General features: G+C 33.9%; 1 protein-coding gene across 3 annotated transcripts in view; it reads left to right on the top strand.

The window, feature by feature from the left end:
- The window catches only part of Pibf1 (progesterone immunomodulatory binding factor 1), a 235424-nt gene that overhangs the window by 176927 nt on the left and 40100 nt on the right, over nt 1-18397 (top strand). For all 3 annotated transcript variants that reach the window (XM_071611456.1, XM_027938068.3, XM_071611455.1), the window contains exons 15-16: nt 5677-5807; nt 13953-14037. In XM_071611456.1, coding sequence (XP_071467557.1) covers nt 5677-5807; nt 13953-14037 — 216 coding nt within the window. The remainder of the gene's footprint in view (nt 1-5676; nt 5808-13952; nt 14038-18397) is intronic.

Genomic DNA, 18397 nt, shown 5'->3' with positions numbered 1-18397 from the left:
GAAACATAGTCTCATTAAGTTGTTCAGGCTGGCGGGTCAAATTTATAATCCTCCTGCCTCAGCCTCCTGAGTTTCTGGGATTACAGGGATGCGCCAGTGTGCCTGGCTCTCCTAGATCTTTATTAGTTTGAACTGTATCAGCTACATCTTACTTTCATTAAAGATGATGGTGTCGGACTGGGCACAATGATGCACACCTGTAATCCCAGCAGCTCCAGAGGCTGAGGCAGGAAGATTGCAAGTTCAAAGCCAGCCTCAGCAACTTAACAAGGCCCTAAACAACTTTCGATCTTGTGTTGAAATAAAAAATATATAAAAAGGCTGGGTATGTGACTTAGTGGTTAAAGACCCCTGGGTTCAATCCCTTGGTACCAAAATAAAAGGTGATAGTGTCATTAGCCATATTGGTACATGGGAAAAGGAACTGTTTTTAATGGTTAAGATGATAATTTCAGGATGTAAAATGGTTTATCTACAAAAAATAGTTGCGTGGAATGGCCTACAGCAAGTACAAGATCAGTAGAGCTATATTCTCCAAATTGGGCTGATTATCAGAATAGAGATCCAATCCTGAGAAATTCTGACTTAGGTAGGACTAAGGTAGAGACTCATAAATCATTATTCTTCAACATTTTTCCAAGTGATGGAGAACACAGAGAAGTAGTACCAACATGTTTCCTCATATTGAATGCCAAGCAGGTATTTTACATTCATAGCATGATCACCAAGATTAAGCAAGGGTGTGTGGGTGGTTTTGTATAATCTATCTCTACTACTAGAACATATCATTTGTATAAAGTTTTATACACAGAAATCAACTCAGTGTTAAGTTCCTTCAACAGGAATGCACTTTATCCCCAGCAAGAAAGAACCACATTCCCAAGGGTTTCTGTGAAACTAAACTCCACATTTAGGAAAAATGTAAAAAAAAAAAAAAGTTGTCAACTTTAGATATTTTTAAATTATAAGAGAAAAATAATTTCAGATTGTTATCTAAGAATAATTTAAATTAGTATTTGTATCAAAAAATATATAGTTATGTTTTAATCAGGTGCTACTTTCCTCTGAATCATACATATAAGTTATTGAAACAAAGGAGGAATAACAATTCTATAAAATATTAAAATATTATGTCATGGGTTAATCCTGAGTCATTTATTACGTACATAATTCCTGAGTCATTAATTACAAAAGCTTTCCTATAAGGAACAGATTACTAACAACAGGTAAAGTGAGCGATTGTGAAACTTTTTGAATACTAATTATTGTAGTTACAGAAAAACTTGTTTTTTGTTTATTTTTAGAAGTTTTGGGGGTTTTGATTTGGTTTTTGTTTTTTGGTACTAGAAATTAAATCCAGGGGTGCTTTACCGCCAAGCCATATCCCCAGTTTATTTTATTTTTTACTTTGAGACAGAGTTGTACTAAGTTGCTAAAGTTGGCTTTGAACTTGTAATCCTCCTATGTCAGTCTGCTGAGTTGCTGGGATTCTAGGCATGTGCCACATACCTGGCTTGTTATAGAAAAGACTTTGTAAGATTATGTTGGAGGAACTTAATGAAATTGTGTTATTTTTATTTCAAAAATAAAAATTATCACTTTTAATTGAGAGACATGTTCTTTTTTCCCGAGTAATAAAAACCATGGAGAAAGGAGGGAGAAAGAGAGATACCAGGGGATTTTAAAAGCCTACAAACAGGTTTATAAAGAAATACACCCTTAAGAGTGACAATACCATTGTAGTTTTTGTTATCCAAAGATCAAGGAAGTCCTAGCTTGTATATTAGACACCTTGGAAGTAAGGCTTTAAGCCCTTAAGTTTGTTTGTAACATTAAAGCCAAATATATGTAATTGCTGTCATGAAAAAATGAATTAAGATATATAAGACTGACTGCTTTTATGAGATATTGTTTGTGTATCTGAAGTTAGATTGGATGTTTTAAATAGCTCCTTCTAGGCCACAGTTAACCACAGTTAGTAAATGCTCTTAGTCCTTCCCTGCCACCCGTACCCCCACTCCATCCCACATGCACACATGGACTATTCTGCACTTTGAAACACAAAGCTACTTGTCAGTTCAGTTTATTCAGTTAGGGTCAGTTCTGTGAAAACAAAGTCAAGGCAATTGTTTGATTTAATTGACTAGAGAAACTGGTTACACAGGTTAATAGAACTTAGTCCAACTGCATATTTGAAGTTCATAAAGTAACTTAGTAGAATAATAAGATTCCAGGGGACATTGTAGTAGATTTTAAAGAATGATTACCAAAGCAAAGGAAAAGTACACTAAAATCCAAGTTATAGAAAATACTTTGTGTTTTTTTTTTTTTTTTTTCTTTATGGGTCTGCTTTAACTATAATGAATAGTGTCCAAAAGTAGAAATCCTTCTGTATGTTATTCATCTCCTTTTCTTTGAAGAATTCTTTCCTGGACTATAGTTAACATAACCACAAGAAAATTTCCTAATATTTTTTAATATAATTTAGATAAATAATTTAAATTCTTTAATAAAATAGCCCACTAACTATAAGCAGACATTCTTTAGTCAGTCCCTTCTTGGCCTCACTTTCCTTCTTTCCCACCTGGGCCTCACGGTTTTCAGTTTAAGGATGTTCTCACTTCTGCTAGTGATTCTTCCCACCTCCCACTGTGTCTTCCACAACCCATCTCCCTGTTTCCTGCTTTATTATCTCCTGGGCTAATCACTTATTGTCTTATTAAAATGAGTAAAGAACGTTGAAATGCTAAAATAAATGTTTAGGACTCAATTTTTTAGAAGTATATAGATTTCATAAATTGATTTGAGGGGAAAATAAAGATCATTTCTTGTCCCAGAAGAACAGCAAATCTTCAACCTTAGTTAATTCGTTGGTGATTAGAAAGGAAAGGGGGGATTTAAAACATATAAAAGACTAAAAATTTATTGTCAAAGTCAGAATAGTTAGGAATGTTATAATATTATTCTGTGTATAATAAAATTCACCCCACTCTATCCCCTTACTCTCATAATAAATTTCCACCAGTTTTGTCATGATTGTTCAGTTTTTCATATTCAACTTTAGAATACTTTTTCCAAAGACTTATAATGGTGCTATGCATGGTGGTACATGCCTATAATCCCAGCTACTTGGGAGGCTGAGGCAGAAAGATCACTTGAGCCTGGAAGTCTGAAATCAACCTGGGCAACATAGGAAGATCCTGTCTCAGGGTTGTGGGGGAGGCTCATTGTGTACCAAAATAAGGGCCTAGTCACATTGAGACGCTTACCATGTTGTGGGGTTTTGGGTGATTTTGTCTCGTTTGTTTCATGGTGCTGGGGATCAAACCCAAGCCTCAAGCATGCTAAGCAAGTGCTCTACCACTGAGGAACAACAACCCCAGCCTGGTGTTGTTCAGCTCTTTAGTGATATACATTTTACATTTGCTTGAGGAAAAAAGAAAAACAAAAAATGAGCAAAACAAAAAAAGAGTTGTTATAACATTATTTAACCAGTCAGACATTGATAATATGTTATATATGCATTGCTGTAAGCAGCATAATTAAACTATGATACATGGGCTTGTTAGACAGTTTTGTAACCATTAAAAATAAAAATTCAAGTTCTTCACCAACCTGGAAAAATTATTCTGATAAAGGTTATATGATTTTAAGAAATGAAATTATGTTATATGTATGTATGAATGCATCACAGTATATCCTACTATTATATACAGTTATAAAGCACCAATTAAATTAATTTAGTCACATAGGGTGGTACACAACTGTAATCCTAACAGCTCAGAAGGCTGAAGCCGGAGAATCGAAAGTTAGAAACCAGCCTCAGCAACCTAGTGAGGCCCTAAGCAATTTAGGGAGACCCTGTCTCAAAATAAAAAGGGTTCGGGATGTGGCTCAGTGGTTAAGCACCCTTGGGTCAATCCTTAGTACCAAAAAATTAAAAATAATAAAAAAGGTCAGCAGCTCAGGAGATGTGAGATAGGAAGATCACAAGTTTGAGGTCCGCTTCAATAATTTAGTGAGGCCCTAAGCAACTCAGTGAGACCCCTGACTCAAAATACAAAATAGGGAATGTGGCTCAGTGGTTATATGCCTCTGAGTACAATCCCTGGTACCCCCCCAAAAAATAAAAAGAATTGTGGATGTAGCTTAGTAGTTAAGCACCCTTGAGTTCAATCCCCAGTACCAAAAAATTTAAATTTTTTTTTAAAGGTGGGGTATGTTGCTCAATAGTAAAGTACACCCAGACTCAATTCCCAGAATCCCCCCACACACAAAAAAAATTACTTTAAAAAAGTCACACAACTTGGACTGGGGATGTGGCTCAAGCGGTAGCACGCTTGCCTGGCATACTTGCGGCCTGGGTTCGATCCTCAGCACCACATACAAACAAAGATGTTGTGTCCGCCGAAAACTAAAAAAATAAATAAATATTAAAAATTCTGTCTCTCTCTCTCTCTCTTTAAAAAAAAAGTCACACAACTAAAAAATATGAAAAAATATAAGATTGTACATAGTACACTAGAAATGAACACTTGGAAAAATAAACTAAGAAAACAATTCCATTTACAGATAACATCAATGAGAATAAAATACTTAGGAATAAATTTAACCAAATAGGCAAAAGATATCTCATGTTCATGGACTAGAAGATTTCCTGTTGTTAAGAGAAAAATACCACCCAAAGTAATCTACAGATTAAATATACCTATGATCCCAGCAAGTTGGGAAGCTGAGGCAAGAGGAACACAAGTTTAAAGTCAAGACAGCAACTTAGTGAGATCCTATCCCATCCTAAAATTCCTATGAAGCGTTAAGGGAGGGACCTCTAATAGCCAAAACACTCTTGATTAGGAAAAATAAAGATGGAGAGCTCATTTCCAGATATTAAAACTTACTGCAAAGTTATAGTAATCAAAATTGGGTGCTGCTGGCATAAAGATAGACACATAAACCAATGGAATAGAAATGAGAGCCAGAAATAAAGACATATACATGTGATGTGGTCAGTAGTTTTTTACAAAGTTCCCAAGACCCTTTAGTATGGAAAAGACAGTTTTTTCAACAAATGGAGCAGATAAAGCTGAGTGTCTACATTAAAAAGAATGAAGTTGGACCCTGACCTTATACCATATACAAAAACTAAAAGTAAATCAAAGACCTAAATTTCAAAGCAAAGATATAAAACTTTCATAGAAGAAAACATCAGAGAAAATATGAGCTTGTGTTCAGTGATCATTTCATCAAAAAGACAGACCAAAGAAATAGAAACAAATTAGACTTGCATTAAATCTTATGCTTCAAAAGGCATAATCAGGAAAGTGTAAAGACAATGCACAAATGGGAGAAAATATTTGAAAATTACATATCTCATAAGTTTATTATTTGGAATATATAAAAAACTCCTAGGAATGGTGGCACATGCCCATAATCACAGCAGCTCGGGAGGCTGAGGCAAGAAGATCGAAAGTTCAAAGCCAATCTCAGCAGCTTGATGAGGTCCTAAGCAACTTGGCAAGAACCTATCTCAAAATAAAACATCCTGGGGATATGGCTGAGTGGTTAAAAAAAAAAAAAAAAAAAAAAGGTTTAGTATGCTACATTTATACAAGGACACTTTGAATGAATTTAGTTTATCTGATTTTCTAAAGTCTAATTAAACTTGTGTTTCTTTAGCTTGACAGAGCCAATTCGATGTTAAACCAGACGCAACAACCTTACAGATACCTCATTGAATCAGTACGTCAGAGAGATTCCAAGATTGATTCATTGATGAAGTGTATAGCACAACTTGAGAAAGATGTCAGGTAAACCATCTACAATTTTTTTTGTTTGAATAATGACATTATAAACATAATACTGTTGTAGATGATTTTGGATTGTAAATTGTGAAAATAAATTTATATGATGAAAGTAGTCTTAAATGAGAATTCAATTCTTCTCTTAAGAAAACTTGGTCACATCACATCAGGTATTTATATTCTACCTGATGATAAGAAATTTTAGCAAGGAAATAATAGTGCTACACTTACTAACAAAACACTCCACCTGTGCTGGGATTGTAGCTCAGTGGTAGAGCACTTGCCTAGAACATGTGAGGCACTAAGTTGGATCCTGAGCACCACATGGGGTGCTCATGATGGATGGGGCTCGGATTGTGGCTCAACAGTAGAGTGCTCACCTAGCACGGGCAGGACCCAGACTCGATCCTCAGCACCTCATAAAAATAAAGGCATTGTGTTGTGTCCATCTACACCTAAAAAATAAATATTTTTTTTAAAAAAGGGATAGATGGATAGATAGATTGTGTCCATCTACAAAAAATAAAAATAAACTTAAAAAAACATTCCATTCTTTCTAGGGACACAGAAGCTGCCCTGTACTTGTTTTCTTAGAGTTGTCTAATGGGATGTGGATTGGCCAAAAAGACTATAACCAGATGCCATTTATGGAGTTAAAATGACTTTTTAAATAAATAATGTGTACACATTTACTTAAATTCATATTGACTTTGCCAAGGAATTTTTAGGCTTTTCTTCCCCTGGCTCTTTACATGGAATAACCTATGAATTAGCTACATGTACATAAATGAATTCCTTTCACTACCTTAGTTTGAAATTTGTTTGCCTATTGAGACCTTATCCAAACTATTTGCTCCATTCAAATTCTTTGCCTTCATCTATATGATAATTTCAAAAACAGAAATAAAAGAATAATACTGCGTATTAAGTAAGAGGTTTTAAGAGCCTGGCACAGTTGCACACACCTGCAGCTCAGGAAGCTGAGGCAGAAGGATCACAAGTTCAAAGCCAGCTTTAGGAAATTAGTGAGGCCCTAAGCAACTCGGTGAGACCCTATTTCTAAATAAATTCCAAGGGCTGGAAATGTGGCTCAGTGGTTCAATTTGGGTTCAATTTCCAGTACCAAAAAGAAAGAAAAAGGTTTTAACTCATGAATGGTTAGTTAGTTGGCTTGGTTATTAAATTTTAAGATTAGTGCAATAATTTAAATTTTTCTGGATAAATTATTAACCCATCCTAAGTGTGAAAACAGAGCATTAAATAGGAATTGAAATTGTTGAATTAAAAATTGGAAAACATTAAGGAGAAAATAGTTATTAAATCCATGTTTCCTAAGGCATACAACCAAAAATATTAAACAATTCATAATTAACTCCAAAGTATGTGTTCTTTTTGATGAATCAGAATGATTATTGTCTGATTTTTTACCCCACCAAGTTAATTAGTCCAGAACTATACTCCTGTTCTTAATTTTTGATAATGTGATAAAAAAATTTAAAATCACATTTATGCTTTAAACATCAAAATACTCACACCTCTAATCCCAGCTACTCAAAGAGATTGAGGCAGGAGGGCTGCAAATCTGAGACCAAACTGAGCAACTTAGAGACCCTCTTTCAAAATAAAAAAAAAATTTAAAAAAATAAAGCCATAGGGATGTAGCTTAGTAGAACAGTGACCCTGGGTTCAATCCCCAGTATAATAATAATGATGATAATAATAAATGACAGTAATTAATTAATTATGCTATTAGCAGCTATTGGGGACTACAGAAATTGTTTTTCATCATCTACTCAGCACTTGGTTTTCTTAGGGAAACTGAGGAAGAAGTCTCCAATACAATTTTTTTTAATTGTTCTTTTTTTTTTAGTTTTAAATGAACACAATATCTTTTTACATTTATGTGATGGCTGAGGATCGAACTCAGTGCCTCAAGTATGCTGCATGTTAGGCGAGTGCTTTACCACTGAGCCACAACCCCAGCTCCTCCAATACAATTTCCTCTTCCTATGTTGTATATTTATTATATTTGAAATTATTTGTAATATTTTTATTTTACCTTTATAATCATTAAGAGGATATATATAAAGAGCTGGAAAATTACCCCTTTTACAGATACTTTCAAATAAATGTACTTGAATACTTATTAAGAATGAAATGGCTAAAAATGTTTAATATGGAAAAAAATAACTAAAAGAGAAAATTAGAAAGAGGAACATATTCAACCCTAGAGAAATTAGACAATTTGCCCTCTAACTATAGCTTTGTGGTAGAGCCAAAATTTAAATCCATGTCTGTCTGATTTCTAATTCTATATTCTGAACCATTATGTCACACTGCCTCCCTATGATCTATTCTGAATAATAGATAATTTTCATTAATTAATATAATTAAGGAAGAAAAGCAAAAAAAAAAATAGCATAAAACTGGGTTTTGAAAAAATAGTAGGGCTTCGTGCTGGTAATTGTTGAAGTTAGATGACTGACAGACATGTGGGGGTTTGTTTTATTTTCTCTCTTAAAATACTCTATAAAAAATTTGTTTTTGTTTAAAAAAGAAAAGATTTCTGCAAGTCTGAGTCCAGCCTCAGCAGTTTAGTGAGGCCCTAGCAACTCAGTGAGATCCTGTCAAAAATAAAATATAAAAAGGGACCCTCTACCAATGTAGCTAATTGGTAGCCCTTGGGTTAAATCCAAAAGAAAAAATTTCAAAAGGGAAGGCAGGCCTTATAGACTGGTTACATGAACTCAAATCTAGCCCAGTACTTAGCGTTGAATTGAAGCAAGTAAGTGAAACTCTCTAAACCTCCATTGTCATATAGAACTTTCTGCAATAATAAAAATATTCCATATCTGCACTCTCTAGTACGTTAGGCACTTGTCACATGTATTCAATGTTCATTTGAAATGAAGGTAGTATTACTGAGGGACTAAATTTTTTATTTTAATTAAATTAATTTTCATTTTAGTTGTTTCTGTGGCTAATGGCTGTGGTATTGAACAGCATAGCCATCCAGTTTCCACATCTGTGAATGAACCCATTGTTAAAAGAACCTAATTCTGGGGCTGGGGTTGTAGCTCAGTGGTTGAGCGCTTGCCTGGCATGCGTGAGGCACTGGGTTCAATCCTCAGCACCACATAAAAAATAAATAAAAATAAAAGATATAAAAGCACCTAATTCATATGGTTGTTCTGAGATTTATAGTTTATTATTTTTATAATAGATGTAGTTTAATGCCTAAATATTATAAATATTCAGTAAACATTTGCTTTTATTAGTATTTATCTTACCTTTTAAATATGTATATGTTAAGCCAAATGCAGTGGTACACATCTGTGATCCCAGCTTCTCCAGAGGCTGAGACAAGAGGGTCCCAAATGTCAGCTTGGGCAACTTAGATAGACCCTGTCTCAAAATAAAAAAAGACTGGGTATGTAGAGGTCAGTGGTAGAGCACTTCTTTAGCATGTGCAAGGCACTGGATCTAATCCCCAGCACCATAAAAGAGAAATTATATTTCTCAAAATATATTGAAATTGGTTAAAAAAAAAATCAAGACTTCCTTTTAATAGCAACTGTAATCATTAAAGTTATGCCAATTATAGAATTAAATAGCAAAAAATTTTAGCTAAACATCTAAGTGTTTTAACACTGTTTTATAAATTTATCATATCATAATTTCTTAGATCCTGAATAGATATTTCACAGGATATGAAAGCTTGCTCTCAATTGAAGAACTAACTTCTTATTTGAAAAAGCAAAGTGCTTCCAGTCATATAATTGTAGCATTTGAGATGCAACTCTAGTTGTACCCTGGTTACATAAATGAAGTGATGTGATATGATGATGGCATAAAAGTGACAGCTCAGTCAACAAGTTGAATCTAGTAAGCTGGATCACTGTACTTACAATTCTGTAAACCCTCAATTTTTCACCCTACTTTGAGCCAATGGCATTTTAAGTCCTACAGTAGATTTATCCTGGGTTTTGAATACACATCAGCCTGGCTTCTTCTCTTATGGTGAATGTATCTATAAAATTATTCCCCAATGATTCAAATTGCCAAGATCATTGTAATGTCATGTGTAGCTAATTAAAAAAAATAATAATAAATATATAGATAGATAGATTATAATGTGAACATCAAGGCATGGTTGAGAAAATTAAACACACTAACACATGTAAAGCTTCTAGCCAGGGCCTGCCAGGTGGCACACTTGTAATTTCAGCAATTTAGGAGGCTGAGGCAGGAGGATTGCAAGGTTTAGGCCAGTCTCAGCAATTTATCAAGGCCCTATCTCAACATAAAAAGGACTAAGGATATAGCTCAGTGATATCGCACCCTGGGTTCAATTCCCAGTATCAAAAAAAAAAAAAAAAAAAACCTTCTGGCACATGTGAGAAATTCGGTAAATGTAACTTCCACTCCCTTTTTCCTTTACTAATTCAAAAATTTAAGCAGTAGATGGTTCATCCAGAAAGATTAGTAAATTGTTGTTTTTGAAAATGCCTGTTCTTTTTTGGTGGGTGTTGATTTTAGTTGTAAAGAGTATTTACATCAAATGATTATTAAAAATGCTTTTCTAGCTTATAAATAAGATTTATTTTCTTTTCTTTTTTTTTTTTTTTTTTTTTTTTGATACCGGGGATCGAACTCAACCACTGAGCCACATCCCCAGCCCTTTTTTGTATTTTATTTAGAGACAGGTCTCACTGAGTTGCTTAAGACCTTGCTAAATTGCTGAGGCTGGCTTTGAACTCATAATTCTCCTGTCTCGGCCTCCCCAGCCACTGGGATTACAGGCATGTGCCAGCATAAATAAGAATTGTTTTAAAGAACAAAATAATTTTGTGCTTTCCTTAGAAAATTAAATGATACCTCCATATCACACTCACCCCTTGCACATCTAGCTATTCATACAATATATATTCAATTTCTAAAAAGGTTAAAGCAAATATACAGTGTAACAAAATCACTAAAAATGTGTTGAAAACTTATATTTGAGATGTCACTGCTAACTGCTTCAAGTTCCCTATCACTAAAGTATTTACCAACCTAAAAGTAGAACTGTTAACTCTCCTCTACCAAACTGCAAGAGACAGCCTGGGCAATATAGTTTTTTCTCTACTAAAGAACCAAAGAAAGCATTCAAAGAGAATAATTAGCATAATTTTCTTTCCCTGGTGTCAGATCTCAGTTTATTCTTAACTAGTAACTAAAGAAGAAAAGACTACATTGTCAACTTCTCTTACATGGCTAAGCCAGAGTATAATGATCCAGGAAGTTAAGGAACAATATATCAGGAATATGTTTTCATATAGCAGGTAAAACAGCCATAAACATGAATTTCTAAGTAATAATTAACAGTGAATTTAACAATTATGGCTGTAATATACCATTCGAGATAGATGTGCTTATAAGGAGATTTGTAGTTGCTTTATGAGTCACGCATAGAAGCTTTGTATTCTTAAAGGTAAGTTTCCACGGTTATGAAATATGTCTTACAGAGACTAAACTTCTGTTGAGTAATTACATATATACTAGCAGAATAGTGAATATGATCATGTCAAAGTTTTAGAGACTCCCATGTTGAAGGTAGTTTCTTATGACTTGAGTGTATTATAATGAAGAAAAGACTTTGAAAATGTATATCCAGGTCTTCTAATCACAAAAATGTTGTCCATGGAGTTCATACTATTTGTGATAAGCCAGTGTCTTTCAGATACAACACCGTTGCTCTGTAAAACCATTTATCTGCCTGCCTTTTATTTCATGTTGTGTGCTTGGTTTGCTATTTAATCATAGAATATTTACTTTATTCTTAAAAAGTTAAACACTATATATAAAATATTTCTAAAGAATTATCCAGTCAAAATCCTTTAATTACTGCAACTGTTCATTCCCTTTACACTACTTTTTATTTAATGGGCCTGTTGGCATTTGAGACTGTTTCGTACGCACTGCACATAGGCTATGTTTATATATTGTGTATTTGTGCATACTTACATATGAACATACAAACTTATCTGTTTCTTGAAAATTCCTAGTCCTGTTTACTGGAGTTTACTTTAATTTTGAAGAATATTTTATTTTCAAAATGATTCCAGCTAGAGAGAGAGAATTTTAGTTTAAGAAATACCTGATCCTTACCCTGTTTGGGGGACTGTGGCAGAGCATGACACTCAGTTTCCTTTATACCATTTTGTTCTTTCAACTCCTCAGCCCAGTAGGATCTCTGGCGCCTAACTCCGAAAGTCAGTTTGTTTTTCTGCTCAGCTGCTTACCTTTATTGGCGTTTAATTACTGTTTTCCTGTGATGCCTGTTTTTCATCTAAGTTAGTAATACTGTATAGCATTTATGTTGAGTTTTATGAGTTCAACACTTTATATAATCATACATTAGATAATTCACATATCCCTCTGGCATATCTGAATATTTTCCATTACTACAGATGTGAAAGCTGAGGTTCAATGGAGCAGTGTATATTGTGCTTTGTACTACATAGTTGAGTCAGCGACTTAGTTGGAAACACAAGTCAGAATTGCATCTAGTCTTTCTTTTAGAGGATACTCCAAGATGCTTCCTGGGGGAAAGTTCTCAATTACTAGGAAGGAGGAGTATGTGTACTTTTCCTTCTTAAATCCTTGGAATTACCAGTTCTTCTAGAATATGTACTCCTTGTATTAAAAAAGCTTTGGAGGTTGAGAATGTAGCTCAGTGGTAGAGTGCTTGCCTAGCATGCATGAGGCCCTGGGTTCAATCCCTGGTACCACATTTAAAAAAAAAAAAAAAACTTCTGCCTAATACTTTAAAAATTGTCAGCATAGCCAGGTGCAGTGGCACTCACCTGTAATCCCAGCGGCTTGGGAGGCTGAGACAGGAAAATTGTGAATTCAAAGCCAGTCTCAGCAACTGCAAGAAACTAAGCAATTCAGGGAGACCCTGTCTCTAAATAAAATACAAAATAGGGCTGGGGATGTGGTTCAGTGGTCTAGTGCCCCTGAGTTTAATCCCTAGTACCAAAAAAAAAAAAAAAAAAAAACTTTCCATTTTCTTAAAGTATAGCATAAAGATGTTTTATATATTTAGCAAAACAATTCTCATTAATTTTACCCTTGTAAATTTTGTCTGAACATTTGAGGAATTATGGTTTATTATTGCTTTTCTTAATTCTTGTGAGTACTGATTGAATAAATTTATTCTGATGGCATTAGAAGAATATTTCACTTAATTGTTCTAATTTCTGTATGTTGAATAGTAAAACTACAGACAATAGAAAGCAGGTCCCAGATATTTCTCTTTTAAAATATTAATATGTCCTTATAATTAGGCCCATAGATACCTTCTCCCTTCTTCTGTCAGAAAATTGGTCACATCAAGGGAAAATTCACAGTGCAGACTTAGAAACTTAACATTGAACTAAGAATTCAGAGACAAAAATTATTTTCCCAAGTGTATCACAAACTAATTCATTTACCTAACTCAGTTATACCTGGTAATTTAGTGTGCAGTAAATTTAAAAATACTACTTTTAGTTTTTAAGTATAAATATTTTAATATGACCTCCTATATTTTGTGTTTTAATGTTTTACACTTACGTAATTTCTTTTTATCTTTAGTCTTACTTTCTTTTTACATTTTATGAATAAATAGTCAAATTTAAAACACTGATTTTATGCTTATGATAGGCAAGAAAGTGTTCGTAGAAAGCCTCTCATTTTCATTGTCAAATGACTGTTGAAAGAGTCTTCTGCTTGGTATCATGGTGCACACCTGTAATCCTAGAGACTTGGAGGCCAAGGCAGGAGGATCACATGTTCAAAACCAGTTTCAGCAACTTAGCAAGACCCTAAGCAACTTAGCAAGACCCTGTCTCAAAATAAAAAGGGCTATGCAATCTGGATACCAAAAAAAAAAAAAAGGTCTTTTGACAAAATGACTAGGCTAATCATTAAATTAAGCATTAAAATGACAGGTCTGATATCTTTATTAACTACAAATTGAATTTATCTTTTAAGTCAAACCAACTTGAAATCAAATTTAATTTATCTTTAAGATTTATGTTTACTATTTTGCTATTTAATATTTGTTAACTAAATTTACACCAGCATGATCACTTATTAAAACTTTGGGTTGTTTCTTTTTTCTAGCAACTTAAATAAAGAAAAGTCAGCTTTACTACAGATGAAGAATCAAATGGCACTAGATTTAGAACAACTTCTAAATCATCGTGAGGTACTTTTTCCATCTTATAATAATTTTTACCATTTTAAGCATTTTCAGAATCCATGTTGGGTTAGGATTATTGGATCCCATTTGACTCTGTTCATTAACAACTTCTCGTGTTTGCATCTCACTGTGATCCGGCCCTTTTCATTCAACTTGTGATATATTTTATTCTTGGAGTCAATTCTTATTTCTGGAATGCCCTTTCTCTTGTTGACCAGTATTGATTTGTTCACATTTCTATCACTGAATTTCCACATTATTTATTCATTATCTATTTTATCTCTTTCTGCCATGAGACAATAAATTTCTTTAGTGTGCCTCTGTCTATGTATGAGTGGACTCCCAGTTCCTAATATACAATACTTGTATTGAGCTTTAAAGTTCATGCAGTTCTTTTATTTTATTTCATTTGTTCCTTAACAGAAATCTTTTAAAATAATTATCCCCATTTTGTAGGAAGAAAAATGAGTTTTAAGTGGCTTACCAAATGCTAGTTAGTACCCAAGATACATGCCCAGTTTTGTTTTGTTTTTTCAGTCTTATTTATTAAGGTACAATATACAAACAGTAAGAGTCACTCATTTTGGCATACATTTCTGGTTTTTTCTGACAAACATACAATCTGTAACTACTACCACAGTCAATATACTGAATAATTTCACCACCCCAATAAGTCTCCCATGCACCCTTGGTAGTTGCCCCTTTTCCCTAATCATCCCCTGCCTTAACAACCACTAATCTATTTTCTACAGTTTTACCTTTCACATGATGTCATAAAAAATTAAAATTGTCAATATGTAGCTTTTTTAAAATATTTTTTTATTTGTAGATGGACACAATACCTTTATTTTATTTGTTTTATTTTTATATGGTGCCAGGGATTGAACCCAGCACCTCACGCATGCTAGGCAAGTGCTCTACCACTGAGCCACAACTCCAGCCCCAATATGTAGCCTTTTGAGTCTGGCTTTTTTCAGTTACTGAATGGGATAGTTCGTTTTATAGGCCTACCACAGTTTGTTGGTCTGTTCACTAGTTGATAGATATTTAAGTCATTTCCATTTTCAGATGTATACAAATAAAATAATATGGTATATTAATATTATAATTATTGATTTATTATATTAATATTTTGATGTAATATATTATGAAATTATAAATAAAGCAGCTTTAATTTAATCTATGAATAAAATAGCTGTATATAGATTTTTGTGTAAACCTAAGTTTTCATTTCTCTGGGTACATACCCTGGGACACAAACTGAGTAAATGGTAATTAAAGTGAATGTTTATAAGAAACTGCTAGACTTTTCCAAAATTAGTGGGGTTTTTTGTTTTTTTGGTATAGGGGATTGAAACCAAAGATGCTTAACCACTGAACCACATCCCCCGCCCTTTTAATTTTTTATATAGAGACAGGGTCTCACAGAGTTGCTTAGGACCTTGCTAAGTGGCTAAGACTGGCCTTGAGCTTGTGATCTTCCTCCTGCCTCAGCCTCCTGGGTTGCTGGGATTACAGGAATGTGCCACCACACCCTGCAAAATGAGTATACTTTTGCATTTCTACCGGCAATGAATGAGAGTTCTAGTAACTATGCATCCTAGACAACACTTGGTATTGTTAAGCCTAGTTTATAATCCAACCATTTTTTACCACTGGCCTATCTAATGCCTCATTTTAGCCATCTTTATCATTTTGGTATCCTAAAAGAGAAAGATACATTCAAAGCAGATCACTGACTCAAGAGTATCCTAAAAACATTGTTTCCTAGTCTGGAAAAGGTATACCAGCCATTTAGGAAGAAGTTACTATAAATATATTTTGAGAAAGATATATTAAGGACTATTACTGGAAGCAGTTTTAAGGTACATATCTTAGAAATGGTGTCAGAGGAATTGAAGGATTGTCTTAATCTTAGAAATGACTTCATTTGTTTGTTTGTTTCGTACTGGGGATTGAACCTGGGGTGCTTTGCCACTGAACTACATCCCATCCCCAGTCTTTTTCTTTTCTTTTCCCCCAATTATTCCTAGAATTCTGCCTTCAAATCATTGTTTTTCTGCTGTGAAAGCCTGATTCATTCATTATGTGGAATTTTCACATGCTTTTGAAGTTGAATATTTAACAGAGTATAATAATTACTGATGTCTAGTCAGTCATATCAACAACATTTTTTTCCATAAAGCTGCATAACAGTTTCTTTCTTTCTTCCTCTTTCTTTCTTTCTTTAGAGTGGAGGTTCTCATTTTATTTTAAAGAAATATGCTACACACTACATATAAGCAATTTTAATTCATATATTTTATGTCATATTTGCAATCACTTGAAATGAGTCCAAATAATAACTGAAAAGTTTTACTTATATGCATTTCCTGCTACTGCAAGGCATCAGTGAAATTTGTATGGGTGCATATCTAATTAAATAATTATCAGGTAGTTTTTATGTATTTGACAGTATATCTTCACTTGGAAATTATAGTTAATAATCTAATGTTGGGCTCTTCATAATACCAGCCATCTAAAGAAAAGCAGTGTTTTTTTTTGTTTTTTTTTTTTTTTTTTTTTTTTGAAGCAAAGTAAAAATTAAAGCTTAGTAAAGAAAATCAGACCCAAGTTTGTTATCTTTTTCTAAGAACCATTAAATACCAACATGCATAGTGTGTTAAGATGCAAAGGTCTATGCAGGCTGGTTATATAGAAAGATCACCACTGTTGACCCCAGGAAACGCTCGGCCATTCACTTGATCATTTGCCCAACAAAACAAAGGGTCTACATAGGATTGGTTTATTCATTTCATGAATATTGATTTATTCACTTATGAATATTTATGGTTTTGAAGTTCACATGCTCAGAATAACCAATAGATAAGGGTCAGATAAAAATAATTGAGGGCGCAGGGCATACACTTGCAATTCTAGTAACTCTGGAGGCTGAAGAAAGAGGATTGCTAATTCAAGGCCAGCCTCAGCAATTACTGAGGCCCTGACTCAGAATAAAATTTAAAAGGACTAGGAATATGGATCAGTGTGGTGCTCCCCAGCACCACAAGTAAATAAGTAAATAAATAACCGATTTTTTTTTTCTATGCTAGGGATCAAACCCAGAGTCTAGAGCATGCTGGGAAAATACTCTATTACTGAACTAAGCCCTAACCCCTCTTCCCTCTAACGTTTGATAAATATTTTTGAAAGTGAAAATCAGAACCATTACTAGAGTGAGGCAAGTAAGGCACCTGGAGCACAAAATGTTAAGGAGGCGCCATTCTCAGGGCAGTGCCAGGTTCAGGGTCAACACCCAAGAGCCACTGCCTCTTGACAGTTTGTACCCAAGGCTACTAGTTTACATCACACTAATCAAGGGCCTGGAAAAATTACCTAATTTAAGTCATAGTTTTAATCAATAAAATTTCAACAATTCAAATGAGCAATTTAAAAAGAGAACAAGTAAACATTTTAAAGTTTCTCATTTTATTAAAGAGCTCTAGCTTGACTTTTCAGCAGTTACTTAGTTATGATGAGGCCGTACATGTTCCTGTAATGTGAATGAGATCACCAACTCACTTGGTGAAAATGAAATTAAATGAAAAAAAGAAAACAGGTAGAACAATTTTTTTTTCTTTTTTTTTTTTTGGGGGGGGGGGGGGTGGGTACTGGGGATTGAACCCAGGGGCATTAACCACTAAACCACATCCCAGCCCTTTTTAATATTTTTTTAGAGACAGAGTCTTGCTAAGTTGCTTATGGCCTCACTAAATTGCTAAGGCTGGCTTTGAACTTGCTGTCCTCCTGCCTCGAGCTGTCAGGATTACAGGCATGTACCACTGTGCCCGGCCAAGTAGGACAATTCTAAACAAAAAATTCTAAAACATTTGAAACCTGCCCACAAAGAGTTTATACTTTCTATATTAGTATTAGCTCAAAAATATTGACTTAAAAGTATCTATTCCCATACTGAGAGTTAAGTTGTATTCTAAAGATTTTCAAAACTGCATATTGGCTTCCAATGCTATAAGTTTTTAGTATTTATATATTCAGGAAATAGTTCCATATATTTGTAATTATGAGTTAAGTGTTAGGTGATTTTTAGCCTTAACTTTTCTTACAAAAATAATAGTCTAATATTATGTTTTTTAATAGTTTTTAAATGATATAAAAATACAAAGAGAAAGTAGGTATGAAAAAATAGCATTTTAGGTTGTCTTTTCGGAGTACAAAGTTCAGCTGCCTTCAACATGTTAAGTTAAAGAATTTGCTTAAACCGGACAATGGAGCACGCCTATAATATCAGCAGTTTGGGAGGTTGAAGAATCATGAGTTCAAAGCCAGCCTCAGCAATTTAGCAAGACCCTCAGCAACTAAGCCATAA

Source organism: Marmota flaviventris, chromosome 4 (assembly GCF_047511675.1).
Source record: "Marmota flaviventris isolate mMarFla1 chromosome 4, mMarFla1.hap1, whole genome shotgun sequence".
Taxonomy (NCBI): Eukaryota; Metazoa; Chordata; class Mammalia; order Rodentia; family Sciuridae; genus Marmota; species Marmota flaviventris.
Note: the sequence above shows the minus strand (reverse complement) of the source record. Positions and strands in the feature narration are given on the sequence as shown.